This window comes from Rhinatrema bivittatum, chromosome 10, assembly GCF_901001135.1.
Source record: "Rhinatrema bivittatum chromosome 10, aRhiBiv1.1, whole genome shotgun sequence".
Lineage (NCBI taxonomy): Eukaryota > Metazoa > Chordata > Amphibia > Gymnophiona > Rhinatrematidae > Rhinatrema > Rhinatrema bivittatum.
Window position 1 is genome coordinate 14,337,793 of NC_042624.1, and position 17,979 is coordinate 14,355,771.

General features: G+C 45.1%; 1 protein-coding gene across 2 annotated transcripts in view; it reads left to right on the forward strand.

Annotated features, from left to right (window-relative positions):
- Positions 1-17,979, forward strand: part of CFH (complement factor H) — a 633,102-nt gene that overhangs the window by 480,544 nt on the left and 134,579 nt on the right. For both annotated transcript variants that reach the window (XM_029617534.1, XM_029617535.1), the window contains one exon: positions 16,820-16,996. In XM_029617534.1, coding sequence (XP_029473394.1) covers positions 16,820-16,996 — 177 coding nt within the window. The remainder of the gene's footprint in view (positions 1-16,819; positions 16,997-17,979) is intronic.

The window sequence follows — 17,979 nt, forward strand, 5'->3', positions numbered from 1 at the left end:
ACCCCGCGCGCGCTCCTCTAAAAATCTGCCCCAGAGTGTATGTGTGTGCCCTGCCAACTGACTCTTTTTCCGTGCACAAAACGGTCAAGACAGTGAAGAAACTGACTACGCTGGCAAGGTAGTGCTTCTGTTCACCGCATTCTGTCTCTTTGGAGTGCACTACACAGAGTCACATAGATAAGAACATGCCATACTGGGTCAGACCAAGGTCCATCAAGCCCAGCATCCTGTTTCTAACAGTGGCCAATCCAGGCTATAAGTACCTGGCAATTACCCAAAAACTAAGTCTATACCATGCTACTGATGCTAGTAAATCAGTGGCTATTTTCAAAGTCAACTTGATTAATAGCAGGAAATGGACTTCTCCTCCAAGAGCTCTGCAATTCATTGCTTCTTAGGAATGTGCAGAGGGATGCCATATGTTGCATTCAGGATTTGTATTCATCGGGGGGCAGATACATTGCATTCGGCAAGGGGGCCCCCCGATACGTTTATACGTTAATTCCTATTTCTTTCCCCGCTAAAATTAAATTAACTACAACCCCCCACCCTCCTGACCCCCCCAAGACTTACCAAAACTCCCTGGTGGTCCAGCAGAGGGTCCAGGAGCCATCCCCTGCACTCACACCCTTGGCTGCTGGTTTCAAAATGGCGCCGATAGCCTTTGACCTACTATGTCACAGGGGCTACCGGTGCCATTGGTCAGCCCCTGTCACATGGCCATTGGCGCCATCTTGTGCTCCTACCATGTGACAGGGGCTGACCAATGGCACCAGTAGCCCCTGTGACATAGTAAGAGCAAAGGGTATCAGCGCCATTTTGATTACAGGCAGCTGACGGCCCAAGTGCTGGAGATCGCTCCTGGACCCCCACTGGACCAACAGGGACTTTTGGCAAGTCTTGGGGGACCCTCCTGACCCCCACAAGACTTGCCAAAAGTCCAGCGGGGGTCCGGGAGTGACCTCCTGCACTCTGGCCATCGGCTGCCAGTATTCAAAATGGCACCGACCGTCAACCCCTGTGACATAATGAGGGCAAAGGCTATTGGCTGTCAGTATTTAAAATGGCGCCGACCGTCGGCCCCTGTGACATAGTGAGGGCAAAGGCTATCGGCGCCATTTTGAAATCGGCAGCCAAGAGTGTGAGTGCAGAGGATGGCTCCCAGACCCCCCTCCCCCCCGCTGGACCACCAGGGAGTTTTGGTAAATCTTGGGGGGGGGGGTTTGTTTAAATTGGCTCCTTTAGGCAGCCGAATAATTCGGCATTGTATTCGTGGGGAATCGCGATACGTTTTGCTTCCCCACGAATACAGGGGTAGATTTTCAAACCGCGCAAATTGGCGTACTTTTGCTGGCGCATCAGGCGCAAGCAAAAGTACGCGGGATTTTAGTAGATACGCGCGTATCTGCTAAAATCCTGGATCGGCGCACGCAAGGCTATCGATTCCGGATAGCCGGCGCGCGCCGAGCCGCACAGCCTACCCCCGTTCCCTCCGAGGCCGCTCTGAAATCGGAGCGGCCTCGGAGGGAACTTTCTTTTGCCCTCCCCTCACCTTCCCCTCCCTTCCCCTACCTAACCCACCCGCCCGGCCCTGTCTAAACCCCCCCCTTACCTTTGTCGGGGGATTTACGCCTCCCGGAGGGAGACGTAAATCCCCGCGCGCCAGCGGGCCGCTTGCGCGCCGGGACGCGACCTGGGGGCGGGTACGGAGGGCGCGGCCACTCCCCCGGGCCCGCCCCCAAAACGCTGCCAACATGCCCCCAAAATGCCGCGCCGACCGGGCCCGCCCCCGACACGCCCTCCTCAGAAAACCCCGAGACTTACGCGAGTCCCGGGGCTCTGCGCGCGCCGGTAGGCCTATGTAAAATAGGCGCACCGGCGCGCAGGGCCCTGCTCGCCTAAATCCGCCCGGATTTAGGCGGATTTAGGCGAGCAGGGCTCTTAAAATCCGCCCCATAATGAATAGGGCCCTATACGTTGCGGCTTCCCAATTTGTAGGGAACGAATGCACACCCCTATCTCAATGCTTCTGTCTCCTTTGCCCTAACCTAGCAAACAGACAGAAAGCAGTATATTTCTGTCTCTCTCTCAGAGCACTGTACTGCAGAATTGAAATAACAAAAAGCTCTTTGCCAATGCCAAAATTATTATTCTCCTTTTTTAAACTGTTTGTTACACTCTAAGGGACCTTTTGAAAAGAAAAATGTTCCCTCTTGTTCAGAACTTTCAGTGGAAGGACATCAGTGTCACTTGGTCAGGTGCCAGCTATAATGCTAGTTTTAAAAATGCTTCATCTTGTTTGGTTTTCCATCTTGTATATTTGCTTATTTCTCTGCCTTGACTTCATCCAGGCTACTTTCTCATACAGGCATTGCTTAATTTCTATAGTTACAAGTCTCACTGCAGCACTTTTACATGACCTGTAGACTTGAATGGGAAATATAAATGAATGAAACTAACATTTTTATTTACATTTGTGATTAGTGAGTACCCTCCTTTCTTTTCAGAGAAACCCAAATGAAATTGCATTTGTTGCATTTTACCAGTTCATTTCAAACAAAGGCACAAAAGCAAGTTTGCTTACCGTAAACGGTGTTTCTGTAGATAGCAGGATGAATTAGCCATGCTGTCATGGGAACTGTCCTTCAGGGCCCAGGAGGCGGAGCTTCAGAAGTAGAATACAGAGCTTTGCTTTGTGCGACTGCGCATGCTTTGCCGCGCAGCAGAAGAGATTCTCCTCAGTCTGTGATTAAGTAGGATTCATTGACTGACTATCCAGGGAGGTGGGCGGGTCAGCATGGCTAATTCATCCTGCTATCTACGGAAACACCATTTACGGTAAGCAAACTTGCTTTTTCCCATCTATAGCAGGGCTGAATTAGCCATGCTGTCATGGGAGTCCCAAGCTCCCTATCACGCTGAACAGTACAAAACACACCATCAGATTCACCAGTCCAAGAGATAGTGACTGAGTCGTAGAGAGCCAGTTAAATTTTTTTTGTTTTTTGTTTTAGCGTGATCTTGGTGGTGGATAGTGCAGTTCACGATTAATGAACGACAGAGTGTAGTACGGCTGTGCCTACTGTCGCATCAGCTGTTGTTTGTTGATCTAGACAATAATGCGACGTGAAAGTGTGTAAAGATGACCATGTTGCTGCTTTACAAATGTCAATAGGTTGTACACAACGGAGATGTGCCACTGAGGCTGCCATCGCTCGTACTTGATGAGCGTTCGGAGTAGAGGTTAGGATTAGCTTTCACTTTTGGTAACAGAATTGGATACACTGAGCAATCCAACTGGAAATAGTCCATTTTGCTACTGGAAGTGCTGGAACATTTGGATTAAATGAGATGAACAACTGTGATGGTCGGGATGTAGAGTGTGTTCTACATTTGTAGTAAGCCAGTGCTCTCTTATAGTCTAAGGTATGCAGGAGTTTATCCCTATCATTGTGATGTGGTTTAGGAAAAAAGATAGGTAACTCTATAGTTTGATTTAAATGGACTGCGAAACCACCTTTGGCAAAAAGGAGGGATGAGTTCGCAGGATCACCTTGTTATGGTGAAATTGCAAGTAAGGGCTGTAATGCACCAGTGCTTGAAGTTCACTTACTCTGCGTACTGACGTTACCGCAACCAGGAAAACCACCTTCCACATGAGATACTTTATGTGAGCAGATTCAATTGGTTCAAATGGAGGTAGCATGAGTTGTTCCAGGATGACATTGAGATCTCAGGATATTGGTGGCTTGGAAATTGGAGGTCGCAATCATATGAGACCTCTGAAAAATCTGGACACCATTGGATGTACCGAAATGGGTTGACCTCTGTGTGGTCTATGGCATGCTGACATAGCAGTAAGATGCACTCTAATTGAAGAGGTGGCTAGACCTGCTGTGTACAGGGTGTGGAGATAGTCCAATGGCGTCTCCGGAGAACAATCTATGGGTTGGAACCCATTAGTCAGACACCAGTTGACATATCGTTTCCACTTGAAACTATAGTTACGTGTCGTGGATGGCTTTCTGGAGTGGAAAAGGATGTCCTGAGCCACCATGGATATGCCCTGCTCAGTCAAAAGGAGCCATTAAGCCTCCACGCCATCAAGTGGAGGGATGCTTGCATCGGATGCAATAGAGTCCCTTCTTCTTGCGTTAGAAGGTCTACTTGAGGTGGTAATGTGAATGGTTCGTCTATGGACAGATATAGAAGGTAAGTGTACCATGGTTGTCTGGGCCAAGTTGGTGCCACTAAAATCATCTCAGCTCGTCTCGTATGCAGTTTTGTATAGTGGCATTGGGGGGAAAGCATACATAAGAGGTTCCGTCCATGGAATCAGGAATGCGTCTTGCGCTACTCTGTGATTGCTGCTCCAGACAAAGTAGAAGCGAGGAACGTTTGCGCTGTGTTCTGTAGTGAACAGATCTATTGAGGGTGTCCCCCATTTCTGGAAGATGGTTAATGCCATTTGTTGATTCAATTCCCATTCGTGGGGGTAGAAAATTCAACTGAGCCTGTCCGCTCGAGTGTTTACCACTCCTGGTAGATATGTGGCCTGTACTTGTATACAGTGCTGATGTGCGTGATCCAGAATCTGAATCATCTCCTTGCACAGTATCCAGGAACCGGACCCTCCTTGTTTGTTTATATAAAACATGGCTACTTGATAGTCGGTATAGACCATGATCCGTCGACCTGGAGATGGGGAAAGAACGTACCAGTTGCATTCTTGATCACTCAGAGCTCTAATAAGTTGATTTGTAGATGCTGTTCTTGTGTGGACCATATCCCTTGAGTCTGCAATTGATCCATATGTGCTCCCCATCCCTTGCGGAAGGCATCGGTGGTCAAGACTGCATTGTGTGGAGGTGGGATAAACAATGCCCCTTTCGTGAATGTCCAGTTTTTTAACTACCAATCCAAATCCTTTGCCATTTCTGCAGTGAGGGATATCTTTGTTGTGAGAGGTTGCGAATGTTGTCTCCACTGCCTCTTTAGTCCCAATTGCAAGCAGCGCATGTGTAATCTTGTGTTGGGACCTATATAGATGGCTGCTGCCATGTGTCCCAGGACTGTGAGAACTTGCCGCACTGTCAGACGTGGTGTTAAGCGGAGAGATCGTAGTAGATGACGCATCTTTAAGGTCCTGTTGTGTGGTAGAAACGCTCTTGTCTTGATGGTATCCAAATGCGCCCCAATGAACTGAAGAATCTGCGTTGGTCTGAGGATGGATTTCTGGAAATTGACCAGTATGCCCAGACGATCCAAGCTCTGGAGCATCTGGTGTAGATGGCCTTGCAGCTTTTCGGGTTGGGATGCTACCAACAGCCAATCATCCAGATAAGGAAAGATTCGGATGCCTAGTTTCCGTAGATGCGCCACCACTACTGCCATGCATTTCGTAAAAACTCTGGTGGCCACCGAGAGACCAAATGGGAGGACTTTGTATTGATAATGTTTGTTCTGAAATTGTAAGGAGAGGTAGTGCCTCGAAGAGGGGTTGATTGATATGTGCGTGTACGCATCCTTCAGATCGATGGAACACATCTAGTCCTTGGGTTGTAGAAGTGGTAGAATATTATTTAATGATACCATCTTGAATTTCTCCTTCGTTAAGTGTTTGTTGAGCTCACGGAGATCTAAAATCAGTCGGTGACCTCCTGTCTTTTTTGGAATTAGGAAGTATGGTGAATAAAAACCCCTGTGTCGAGCATACGGTGGAATCAATTGGATCGCTTGCTGTTTTTGAAAGGATAGTATTTCCTTCTTCAGTAGGGATTGGTGTGGGATGTTTTACCTTGCAAACAGGATGCGGGAGTTGAGGTTTGGTAGCAAACTGCAGTTGGTATCCCTTTTCCACTACTTCCAGAACCCACTGCTCTGATGTTATATTCTTCCATTCGAGTAAGCGAGTCGCAATCCTGCCCAGGGGATACGGATGTAATAGTGGCGGCGGTATTTTTAAAAAGAGGACTGAGACTTAGTGGAAGATGTGGTTTGTTGACTTTGTGGGCGTTGCCCTCATGGTCGACCCCTTCTTTGTTGTGCTTGATTTTGTTGTTGTTGTAGGGGCACATTGTGGTTGATGATAAGGTTGAGGTCAATATGATGGGTACTGTCGCATTGGCCTATTCTGATAGGACTGTTTGCGCAATGGATTATAGTATTTTCTCTGTGATGAGAATCTGGATGGCTGAGTCAGGGACTGGACCGCTACTGCTTGTTCTTTCAAGTTAGCTAAGTCTCCTGAAATGTATCCCCAAAGAGATTATCCCCTTTGCAAGGTAGATTGGCAAGTTTTGAATGGAGATCCTCACGGATGGCGCTTGAGCGAAGCCATGCGAGCCTTCTCGCCACTATTGCCGATGCTAAGATGTGAGAGGAAGTTTCAAAAGATTCATAAATTGCAATAGGTGTCGGACACCTTCTTCCATATCATTTAGTTGATGATTAGCATTGGTGTACAGATGCTCCGATCCCTGAACATTTTTCTTCATTTGTTAAATGCACTCAAACAAATATTGGGCAATATAAAACTGATGTTGCTGAATGCATGCAGACAACATTGCTCCCTGTAAAGACTTTCATGCAAATTCGTCGAGGAGCTTTTGATCCCTACCTGGTGGGACCAAGGCATGTAGCTTGGATCTTTGGGCCCTCTGCATCACCGATTCCACGACTACCGAAGAGTGTGGAAGTTGTTGGACCGAATAGCAGGGGTCATTCCTCATTCTAAACTTTAAATCAGTTTTCCTGGATATGGCTGTAATGGAAAATGGTGTTTCCCATGACTTGTCAAGGACTGAATTTAAGACCTTATGTGAAGGCAAGGATGTCAGCTCAGCTGGTACGTCAAATATTTTGAGTAAATCTAAGGTATCCGTTCATGGATTTTGCAGTTCCTGTATCTCAAGATTCAACAGCGAACCAACCTTTTCCAGGAACTTCGGATATGATAGATCCTTCGGAGGAGAGTATGGGTCCGGGGGATCGTCCGGAGGATCAGATGGGAATCCCATAGATGAGGAAGGTGATGTTTGATCGGAATTCGGATCCGTATCATACCCAGGTTCTTGCTCAATGTATACAGGTACCGCTGGTGGTGATGTACGCTCCTTTGCCGGTGTTGTTGCTTCCTCCTGGGAGGATGGCAAAGAAGAATGCTGTGCTTCACTGCCCGTTGGTGAAGTCAGCATGTAAAACGACATTTGCATGACTCCAAAAAAGTCAAAGAGGGCCAGAGAAAGCTGCATAAAGTTTTCTTTTGTCTGGGTCGGCATTTTTGGATTGGAGTCATTTCGGGTTGGTTGAGACGATGGAGGGTGTAAACCATGAGGAGATTCTTCTCCTTTTCTGTTGCAGTTCCTGTGAGAATTCATCAGTCAGGACATGCTTGGATGATGTATCAGAACAGACCCTGACAGATGAGCAGGACGACCTGGAAGAAGAATGTGATGTGGGCCGTCCTCTTTCTTTGCCCGATGGTAAGAATTCCCTGGAGGAATGACTACTTCTGGAAGAAACTTTCTGTGTTTGTGAATGCATATGAGTCAAGGGTATAATACCCTGCATCGCTGTTTGTGTCGTGAGTGGCCTTTCATGTGATCCAGATGTCCTGGATGGCGCTCCGTGCGTCTCTCTCGATGCTTTGTGCGCCGATGTCGATGCTGTGTCTGTCATACTTGATATCTTATGCGTCGATCCCGACGCTCCTCTGGAGAAGTGCTTTGATCCCGAAGCTCCCTTCAATGCCTTTGATGAATGGGACATCGCTCCCGATGCATGCGTCGATGGCAACGCTAGTGGAGTCGATTGCGACGCAGCTTGCATCGATCGTGACGTTGAGGGCATCTTCATCGATGCTGTCGACACCGGCGTCGACGCTGGAATCGACAGTAACAAGCTTTAAGGATTTTTTGTAGCTTCGCGTGGTTTGTGTGACTCAGCGTCCCCCCATCTTCGATCATTCTGAGAGCAACAAAACATCCCAAATGTTAAGTCCTGCTGTGTCTCCAACACTGTCAGTTGGCTAACACTTCAACAAAAACACTACTGCTGTGGAAAGAGGATAACCAATGGGACAGTGCTATACCGGGGTACAAATTATATCGCAATGACAGAGAGGAGCAGTCGGGAGGAGGTGTGGCGCTTTATGTCCGGGATGGCATAGAGTCCAACAGGATAAACATCCTGCATGAGACTAAATACAAAATTGAATCTTTATGGGTAGAAATCCCTTGTGTATCAGGGAAGACTACAGTGATAGGGGTATACTACCGTCCACCTGGTCAAGATGGTGAGATGGACAGTGAAATGCTAAGAGAAATTAGGGAAGCCAACCAAATTGGTAGTGCAGTAATAATGGGAGACTTCAATTACCCCAATATAGACTGGGTAAATGTATCATCGGGTCACGCTAGAGAGATAACGTTCCTGGATGGAATAAATGATAGCTTTATGGAGCAATTGGTTCAGGAACCGACGAGAGAGGGAGCAATTTTAGATCTAATTCTCAGTGGAGCACAGGACTTGGTGAGAGAGGTAACGGTGGTGGGGCCGCTTGGCAATAGTGATCATAATATGATCAAATTTGATTTAATGACTGGAAAAGGAACAGTGTGCAAATCCAAGGCTCTCGTGCTAAACTTTCAAAAGGGAAACTTTGATAAAATGAGAAAAATTGTTAGAAAAAAACTGAAAGGAGCAGCTACAAAAGTAAAAAATGTCCAAGAGGCGTGGTCATTGTTAAAAAATACCATTCTAGAAGCACAGTCCAGATGTATTCCACACATTAAGAAAGGTGGAAAGAAGGCAAAACGATTACCGGCATGGTTAAAAGGGGAGGTGAAAGAAGCTATTTTAGCCAAAAGATCTTCATTCAAAAATTGGAAGAAGGATCCAACAGAAGAAAATAGGATAAAGCATAAACATTGGCAAGTTAAATGTAAGACATTGATAAGACAGGCTAAGAGAGAATTTGAAAAGAAGTTGGCTGTAGAGGCAAAAACTCACAGTAAAAACTTTTTTAAATATATCCGAAGCAGAAAGCCTGTGAGGGAGTCAGTTGGACCGTTAGATGATCAAGGGGTTAAAGGGGCACTTAGAGAAGATAAGGCCATCGTGGAAAGATTAAATGATTTCTTTGCTTCGGTGTTTACTGAAGAGGATGTTGGGGAGGTACCCGAAATGGAGAAGGTTTTCATGGGTAATGATTCAGATGGACTGAATCAAATCACGGTGAACCTAGAAGATGTGGTAGGCCTGATTGACAAACTGAAGAGTAGTAAATCACCTGGACCGGATGGTATACACCCCAGAGTTCTGAAGGAACTAAAAAATGAAATTTCAGACCTATTAGTAAAAATTTGTAACTTATCATTAAAATCATCCATTGTACCTGAAGACTAGAGGATAGCAAATGTAACCCCAATATTTAAAAAGGGCTCCAGGGGCGATCCGGGAAACTACAGACCGGTTAGCCTGACTGCAGTGCCAGGAAAAATAGTGGAAAGTGTTCTAAACATCAAAATCACAGAACATATAGAAAGACATGGTTTAATGGAACAAAGTCAGCATGGCTTTACCCAGGGCAAGTCTTGCCTCACAAATCTGCTTCACTTTTTTGAAGGAGTTAATAAACATGTGGATAAAGGTGAACCGGTAGATATAGTATACTTGGATTTTCAGAAGGCGTTTGACAAAGTTCCTCATGAGAGGCTTCTAGGAAAAGTAAAAAGTCATGGGATAGGTGGCGATGTCCTTTCGTGGATTGCAAACTGGCTAAAAGACAGGAAACAGAGAGTAGGATTAAATGGGCAATTTTCTCAGTGGAAGGGAGTGGACAGTGGAGTGCCTCAGGGATCTGTATTGGGACCCTTACTGTTCAATATATTTATAAATGATCTGGAAAGAAATACGACGAGTGAGATAATCAAATTTGCAGATGACACAAAATTGTGCAGAGTAGTTAAATCACAAGCAGATTGTGATAAATTGCAGGAAGACCTTGTGAGACTGGAAAATTGGGCATCCAAATGGCAGATGAAATTTAATGTGGATAAGTGCAAGGTGATGCATATAGGGAAAAATAACCCATGCTATAATTACACGATGTTGGGTTCCATATTAGGTGCTACAACCCAAGAAAGAGATCTAGGTGTCATAGTGGATAACACATTGAAATCGTTGGTTCAATGTGCTGCGGCAGTCAAAAAAGCAAACAGAATGTTGGGAATTATTAGAAAAGGAATGATGAATAAAACGGAAAATGTCATAATGCCTCTGTATCGCTCCATGGTGAGACCGCACCTTGAATACTGTGTACAATTCTGGTCGCCGCATCTCAAAAAAGATATAATTGCGATGGAGAAGGTACAGAGAAGGGCTACCAAAATGATAAGGGGAATGGAACAACTCCCCTATGAGGAAAGACTAAAGAGATTAGGACTTTTCAGCTTGGAGAAGAGACGACTGAGGGGGGATATGATAGAGGTGTTTAAAATCATGAGAGGTCTAGAACGGGTAGATGTGAATCGGTTATTTACTCTTTCGGATAGTAGAAGGACTAGGGGACACTCCATGAAGTTAGCATGGGGCACATTTAAAACTAATCGGAGAAAGTTCTTTTTTACTCAACGCACAATTAAACTCTGGAATTTGTTGCCAGAGAATGTGGTTCGTGCAGTTAGTATAGCTGTGTTTAAAAAAGGATTGGTTAAGTTCTTGGAGGAGAAGTCCATTACCTGCTATTAAGTTCACTTAGAGAATAGCCACTGCCATTAGCAATGGTTACATGGAATAGACTTGGTTTTTGGGTACTTGCCAGGTTCTTGTGGCCTGGATTGGCCACTGTGGGAGGCGGGATGCTGGGCTTGATGGACCCTTGGTCTGACCCAGTATGGCATTTTCTTATGTTCTTATGTTCTTATGTTCTTCCGGGCCTAAGAAGCTATTCCCATGGTCACAACACACTAATGTTAAGTCCTGCTTTGTCTCCAACATTGCCAGTTTTGCCACACTTAACAAACACAATGCTGCTGTCTCCAAAGCCTGAGAAGTCATTCTCAGGGCCACAATGCACTAATGCTGAGTCCTGTGTCCCCCAACACTGCTACTTAGGCCTCACACACATTCTGTTTCCTCCTGCCAGCATGACTCAGCATTGGGACCCGCATGCACTCACACCTTCTGCCTGCCTTGCGCTTACCAACATCACAGGGACCAACATGCACTGACACCTTCTGCTTTCTTTGCCCTTACCAACATCACATAGGCTAACATACACCTTCTGCCTGCCTTGCCCTGTTTACCATCACTAAGGTCAGCATGAATGACACCTTCTGCCTGCCTTTCCCTTACAACATTACAGGAGCCAACATGCACTGACATCTTCTGCCTGCCTTTGCCCTTACCAACATTAGAGGGGCCTACATGCAATGACTCCTCCTCCTACCTCCTGTCTCCTGCCTTGCTCTATTTATCATCACTGGGATCAACATGCACGGACACATTCTGCCTGCCTTTGCCTTTACCAACATTAGAGGGGCCTACATTCAATGACACCTTCTCCTATACCTGACATGTCCTCTGCCTCGCACTGTTTACCATCACTGGGGCCAACATGCAGTGATATCCTCTGCCTGCCTTGCCCTGAATACCACCACTAAGGTCTGATCAATTCTGCTTGCTCCTGACAAATCCTCAATCAACAACACTGGGGTCTGTCACATCCTTCTGACACATCCCCAACAACAAGACTGATGCCTGTCACATAGGGGTGTGCATTTGTTTCCTACGTATTTGTAATCCGCAATGTATAGGGCATATTTGTTGTATTCGTGGGGAAGCGAAATGTATCGCGATTCCCCACGAATACAATGAATCTTCGCCAAATTATTTGGCCATCTAAAGGATCCAATTTAAACAAACCCCCCACCCTCCTGACCCTCCCAAAACTTACCAAACCTCCTTGGTGGTCCAGCGGGGGGTCTGGGAGCCTTCTCCTGCACTCACACCCTCGGCTGCCGGTATTCAAAATGGCGCCAATAGCTTTTGACCTACTATGTCACAGGGGCTACCGGTGCCATTGGTCAGCCCCGTCACATGGTAGGAGCAATGGATGGCCAGTGCCATCGCATGGCATGGATGGCCTGTGCCATCGCATGGCATGGATGGCCTGTGCCATGGATGGCCAGTGCCATCGCAGATGGGAGTACCTTCTCTCTTGGGAGGGTTATGGCCCTGAGGAGAATTCATGGGAGCCATCCTCACACATCCTGGACAAGAACATGCTTCGCCAGTTCCACTTGGATCATCCTGCAAAGCCCAAGCCCTCGGGAAGGGGGCGTAGAAGGGGGGTACTGTTACGGTACCGGGCCATGCCCCGGTCCCTCCACTCACCTCGGGGCCAGCCCGGCCCGCTGTTGCTCTGTCCCAGCCGGCAGGCCTGTCGAGGCCTCTCCTGCGGTACTCCCTCCTCAAGGGAGACGCCACAGATCCATCGCAGCTGGCCCCACCCCTAGGCACGCGTGCACGCAGGGGCTGCAGATTTAAAGGGGCCAGCACGGGAAGACACAGGACAGCCTCCCAGATGACGTCAGACGCTGCAGGGGTATATAAACTCTGCAGTCAAGCCTTACCTTGCCTTGCAACGAGGTTCACTCTACGGAGGTTGTAGTTGCTGTTCCTGACTCCTCTTCCCTGGCTTCTGACTTGGCTTCTGATTCCTGGCTTCTGACCTTGGCTCGTCCACCGACTTCTGATCCAACTTCAGTCTCTTGGCTTTTGTCTTCGGCTTCTGACTTCTCAGCGTCCACCGGTACCCCTGCCACTCTCTCCAGGAGGTCTCGCCTAAGTCCCAGCGGCTCGGGTCCTCACGGGCTCCTCCTGGGGGGACTGCAGCCTTCCAAGGGTGAAGTTCCAGCTGACCTCCTGGCCTCAGCTTCTCTCTCCGGGATGCACTGTCGGATCCTCGGTCTCAGAGGAACGTGCCTAAGTCCAAGAGGTCCAGGTCCTCACGGGATCCTCCCAGGCGGATCTCAGGCTTCCAGTGGTGAAATTCTTCGAGTCCTCTCTCCTGTGCCGCCTCACGGCTTCGACGTCCACTGTGGGCCTTCCCACAGAGCATCACCATCCGTCCCAGCCGGCTCAAGGGTCCACGAAGCTAATAGTTCTGCACACTTGCTGCACCACTCTATAAATTGTAACTGATTTCATGGCCATTCACGGTTCCACTATACTGCACACATAGGTACCTATAACATGTGTGCCTTGGCTTACCCCATGACACAAATATATGCTACCGGACTGATGGATCAGCCAGGTACAATCATACTCAGGGAGAGGAATCCCTCCTCTCTGGCATCTCCCTTGTCATTATTCCTTAATCCTATGCCCCTCATCCTACACATTGGGATTCTTGTGCTGCTCAGACTTGCTGCCATGCTCAAATTTTACAACTTGGAGTTCCTAACTTCTTTCTGCCACTGCACCATCCTGGCATACTCCAGCTCTCACATTTTGAGGTCTTCTTGCCCATCTGGGGTGCTGCTATGTGCCCCTCTCCTATGCTTTTGAAATCTTGATACCACTCTTTCTGATTCTTGGTCCCTTTAACTGTACCTTGGGATTTTTCCAGCCATGTTTTCTGCTTTGTTCCCCCTTCATGTTGCCTTAGGATGCTGATGCCACTTTTGGTGCCAATTTGCCTCTCGTGATGCCATCAAATGTTCATCACACTATTGCTGGTGTCCTCTTTTTCACCATGAGATGTTCTTCCTCCTCTTGCTGCTTCTTTGCTCCTCTCATGATATTTTGGAGAACCCCTGCCAATGCTGGAAGCCTGGTATACCCCTTTTCCCCTTTACAGTACCTTAGGCTACTTTATGCCACTTTTTTTATTCCACTGCAACTGTCTAAGTATCTTGCAGTTCTTTACCACTTTTCATGATTTCATCTCACAAGTTTCATTAGAATTGATAAGATAATCACTATTCTGGAGCACAGAATAAACTGCAATGCTTTCCACATAGCTTTTAATGGCAAACAAATAAACTAATGAAATGAAGAAACTTTTTTTTTTTTCATATTGAAACTAATGAAATGAATTTAGGTCCCAACAAAATGAATGAACAAACTAAAATAAATATTTTTCTTTTGCATATCCCTAAAAAATAATACTATTAACAGATCATTCTCTTGTACTAAATTTGACAAGTGACAAATACTCCAACAGGAAGACAGTTATTTCCCATTTGATTCCACCTTGCTGCTCTTCCCCATATCCTATTCCTTATGCGTATGTCTTCCACTCTGCTTTGCTGTCGTACCCCAGACTTTATATCTTGGGGTGGTCTTGCCAATCTGGGGGGCTGCGTTACATCTCTCATGGTACTGTGGTATGTCGATGCCAACCCTTAGTGCTGCTTTGCCCCTTTGTCAGGTTCTTGGGCTTTCCTCTGCCATCTTTTCTGCTTTGCCACACTTTGTACCACGTTGCCTCTCGTGTTGCCTTCAGGGATCATGCCATTGTTTGTTGTTGGTGCCCTTTTTGAAGACTTGGGGTATTATTTCCCCTTTTGCTGGTTCTTTCTTCCTTTGATGATGCCTTAGATCACTCCTGCCAGTGCTGGTATCCTTTTGTCCCTTCATGGTGCCTTAAACTATTCATGCCACTTTTGTTGTCATGATGACACCATCTTGATTTGTTGGCATACCTTCACCCTTCTGATGATATATACCTACCAGTTTCATTATATATGTCTAGAATTCGTCAATTTTGGAGCCCAAAATAGACTGCAGTGATTTCCCAATTGACTTTAATGGTAAACAAATGAACAATAAGCTGAACCAATGGAATTTTGCTTTAGTTTGAAACTAATCAACCTAATGGAGGTGCCCTATGATACAAATGAACAAATCAAAACACAAACATTTCCTCTGTTCATCCCTAGTAAAATTGTGTTTTGCAGATGGCTGTTTACAAAACTGCCCAGCTGATAGTCCAATAATTTTTTGTGTATATGTCAGGTTCATAAGTAATTTTATCCTTTTGCACATTTTTTTTAATTTTTCAAATGTATATGCACACATTTTCAGGAAACATTTGTGCAAATATATTAGCAAGTAAAATGTGTAGATAGATTTGGTGAGATAATTTTCAAAGTATATTTGGATTTTCAGAAGGCGTTTGACAATGTCCCTCATGAGAGGCTTCTACGAAAACTAAAAAGTCATGGGATAGGAGACGATGTCCTTTCGTGGATTACAAACTGGTTAAAAGACAAGATGGTCAATTTTCTCAGTGGAAAAGGGTTAACAGTGGAGTGCCTCAGGGATCTGTATTTGGACGGGTGCTTTTCAATATATATTATAAATGATCTGGAAAAGAATACAACGAGTAAGGTTATCAAATTTGCGATGATACAAAATTATTCAGAGTAGTTAAATCACAAGCGGACTGTGATACATTACAGGAGGACCTTGCAAGTCTAGAAGATTGGGCATCCAAATGGCAGATGAAATTTAATGTGGACAAGTGCAAGGTGTTGCATATAGGGAAAAATAACCCTTGCTGTAGTTACACGATGTTAGGTTCCATATTAGGAGCTACCACCCAGGAAAAAGATCTAGGCATCATAGTGGATAATACTTTAAAATCATTAGCTCAGTGTGCTGTAGCAGTCAAAACAGCAAACAGAATGTTAGGAATTATTAGGAAGGGAATGGTTAATAAAATGGAAAATGTCATAATGCCTCTATATCGCTCCATGGTGAGACTGCACCTTGAATACTGTGTACAATTCTGGTCTCCGCATCTCAAAAAAGATATAGTTGCGATGGAGAAGGTACAGAGAAGGGCAACCAAAATGATAAAGGGGATGGAACAGCTCCCCTATGAGGAAAGGCTGAAGAGGTTAGGGCTGTTCAGCTTGGAGAAGAGATGGCTGAGGGGGGATATGATAGAGGTCTTTAAGATCATGAGAGGTCTTGAACGAGTAGATGTGACTCGGTTATTTACACTTTTGAATAATAGAAGAACTAGGGGACATTCCATGAAGTTAGCAAGTAGCACATTTAAGACTAATCGGAGAAAATTCTTTTTCGCTCAATGCACAATAAAGCTCCGGAATTTGTTGCCAGAGGATGTGATTAGTGCAGTTAGTGTAGCTGGGTTCAAAAAAGGTTTGGTTAAGTTCTTGGAGGATAAGTCCATTAACGGCTATTAATCAAGTTTACCAAGGGAATAGCCACTGCTATTAATTGCATCAGTAGCATGGGATCTTCTTAGTGTTTGGGTAATTGCCAGGTTCTTGTGGCCTGGTTTGGCCTCTGTTGGAAACAGGATGCTGGGCTTGATGGACCCTTGGTCTTAACCAGCATGGCAATTTCTTATGTTCTAAAGTGGACTTGTTCATGCAAATCCACTTTGAAACTTGGTGTAACTTATGTATGTTTTGCTGACTTTCTTCTGTGGGCTGAAAATTACTCTTCCTGTGTATTACTTTATTGGCTTGACAATTTATACATATTCTGCCAGAGTTTATTGAATCTTACTTTCACCCCTTCTGTCTGTTTATGGTACTTCAAACATATGGAATTCTTTACCTCTACAGAAAAGAATTCTTTGGGAATAGTGTCCCAAGGTAATTCTCCAAACCAGGTGACAAGGTAATACTGCATATATTGTAAATACTTTGTACATGCTTCGTAAAACTAGTTGATATCACATTTGATATACACAGACTATATTTAAAACTCTACTTAAAATATATTCTTAATAGAATCTAAGAATTTTATCATATTAATTTATATCTTTTAGGAGATTCATGTGACCACCCACCAGAAATTGAACATGGTTATTTTCAAAACAGAGAAAAATCATCATATGACCATGGTGAGAGTGTAAAATATAAATGTAACCCTGGGTATATCCTGGATGGTAACTCAGAAGTAAGATGTTTTGAAGGGACCTGGTCAATACATCCTCAGTGTCTAGGTAAGTATACTTTTTTTATTTAAAATTACAAATTTCAATATAGGTGTATTTTCCTATTTTCTCTTTATTAACAAAAATATGAGCTAAATATAATCCATAGAGTCAAATCTACCTATAACACTCTCCCCCCATACTCTCTAGCTCACCCCACTAATCCAGTTGCAACCCTTTCTCTCTCTGTATTGGAATTGAGCTCTTTCTTCCTGTGCTCTTCAGCTCAGCCCCTTTACAGCTCCACCTTCTCTCTCTCACTCTTTCTCTCTGTATTGTCCAATTCACTCTCCATTACCGCATAATTATATTGAGTTCTGCCCCTCTCTGGCTGTACTCTCCACCTCCAACCTCATCTCACTCTCTGAATAGTTAATTTAATCTTTACTAGCAGACAGGGCACTTGAATTCAGTATACACTCTCTACTAGCACAGTAATGCAACTCCTATACTTCACAGTGTTTCTAGCACAATAATAAAGCAATGTGGTATGCCACACAGTTCAAGCCTTCAATTTAAGGAAACACCCAGACAATGGACAGTAAACAATAAACAATAATTAAAGCCATCATATACAGTGGCTTGGACATATATCCTCTGCTAGAGTTTCTACATTTATTTTTTTTTATTATTATTTAAAACATTTATAAGCTGCAGCATCCAAAATAGAATAGATAACAAAAAGGTACCTACATAAAACACTATTGCTAGAATTTGTTGTGGATCATTATTAGGGATGTGAATCGTTTTAGGACGATTAAAATTATCGTCCGATAATTTTAATATCGTCTTAAACCGTTATGGAACACAATACAATAGAGATTCTAACGATTTATCGTTATAAATCATTAGAATCGTGAGCCGGCACACTAAAACCCACTAAAACCCACCCCCGACCCTTTAAATTAAATCCCCCACCCTCCCGAACCCCCCCCCCCCAAATGACTTAAATAACCTGCGGGTCCAGCGGCGGTCCGGAACGGCAGCGGTCC